At 54.7% G+C, this 1,455-nt stretch overlaps 1 protein-coding gene across 1 annotated transcript; it reads left to right on the top strand.

Moving 5' to 3' along the window:
* Positions 1-702: 702 nt before the first annotated feature.
* Positions 703-1,003, top strand: DICSQDRAFT_173155 (uncharacterized protein; the record flags this gene model as incomplete). The annotated part of the gene is made up of 2 exons (XM_007368953.1): positions 703-891; positions 950-1,003. 2 exons carry the CDS (start codon positions 703-705, stop codon positions 1,001-1,003), a joined length of 243 nt encoding a protein of 80 aa, XP_007369015.1.
* Positions 1,004-1,455: the final 452 nt, after the last annotated feature.

Here is a 1,455-nt window from a genome sequence, read left to right as displayed (position 1 = left end):
AAAGTGGAGGGGCCAGGATGGAACCCCAGACCTCGTGACGGCCAGGAGCGCCCATCCTCACTCACAGGCAGGTGACTGATGTGACAGCAGGAGCGCTTACTCATTGGGAGGGGTCCGGACTCGGCACGACTCAGGTATTAGTTGTAAGGTCACCATGAGGCAGGTCAGAGGGTAGGACATGAGGCAGAGAACTCTGACCAAACGATGGTCAATAGGTACCTGGTCTGTGCACCATTGTATTAGTATATATAGTAGGGAGTCTGAGGCAGGGAACCTCAGACTTGATCTTCTCGTCGATTCCCCATCTCCTCTGTAGGTAGCTAGCAGCCCTACCTCCCTCACTACCCCTTCTAGTCTAGGGAATACATCTCTTCACATCTCTTGCTGTGTCACCTCTGGTTGCTTCGCTTCTCAGCACCAACCTCTGCATCAGTAAGCTTTGCCCTTGTTTGTTTTGGTGGCACAGCTCGTTGGCTGTGACAGCCGTCCACCTGAGGAATCCTCGACGTAGATGCCAATGCCGATATTGTATGGAATACTGCAACACTTGACAGGTGAGTGGCCGGATGACCAAAGACGAGAGATGGCGCTCATCTTAGTGCAGCGCGTATTACACCTTTCCACACGTATGCAGGGTATCAGTATAGTCGTCCTTGCCAAGCAGTGAGAAGTAAACGCACACCTGTCGTATGGCCTGGCTCAATGCACAAGATTGTTGCCTCGTCAAAGCCAGACCTGAAAGAAGACGGGCTGAACGACCGCACGTTGACTGAAAACACGTCCGCGGACGGGCCTGGTATCGACGTACAAGGAGAGAGCACCGGTAGGGAACCTGCAGACGGTGAAGGAGAGCGGTTCGTCGAGCAAGAAGAAGCAGCCTGGGCCGATGTTGTGGGGCGACCTTGTTCAAGTACCGTACGGTGCGTCAGCGGTGACAGTATTGGCCCAGTCAATCTTTGGGCATGTCGATGATGGGAGAGGAGAGGAGGGGGGCGATGACTGATCTGGGCACGCGCGCGGGCTTTTGAGAAGAAAAGACAAGGTGATTGACAGGTCATGACTTATGACCTCATGCATGCCAAACGTCCCCCCGTATTGAGACTGGCCACGATCTGCAGCCGTAGCCCTAACCCAAGGCTATTCTGCTCACGAGCGTCGGACACCGATTGTGCGGTGGACTTGCGAGTGACCTTGGACTTGGTCGATATCGTCAACCGTACGGACGCGGTACAAGCTGTTGGACGGTCAATGAAGACGCACACGTCTTCCGTGTCCTCCCCACACTACTTGGCGTTAGTTCAGAACGCGCTGTCTTTTATGCGGGGGACTTCTCGCTTGCTATCGTATTGGACTCAGCTCGAGGGGAACCCGACGCCGTTCTGGAAGTAGAAGGGCCTGCACCACCGTTGATGCAGTCCTTCCGGATGCTCGCGGTAGAAAGGCTACTTCGAGGTA

Source organism: Dichomitus squalens, assembly GCF_000275845.1.
Source record: "Dichomitus squalens LYAD-421 SS1 unplaced genomic scaffold DICSQscaffold_42, whole genome shotgun sequence".
NCBI classification, from domain to species: Eukaryota; Fungi; Basidiomycota; class Agaricomycetes; order Polyporales; family Polyporaceae; genus Dichomitus; species Dichomitus squalens.
This window is presented reverse-complemented; position numbering and strand designations above follow the sequence as displayed.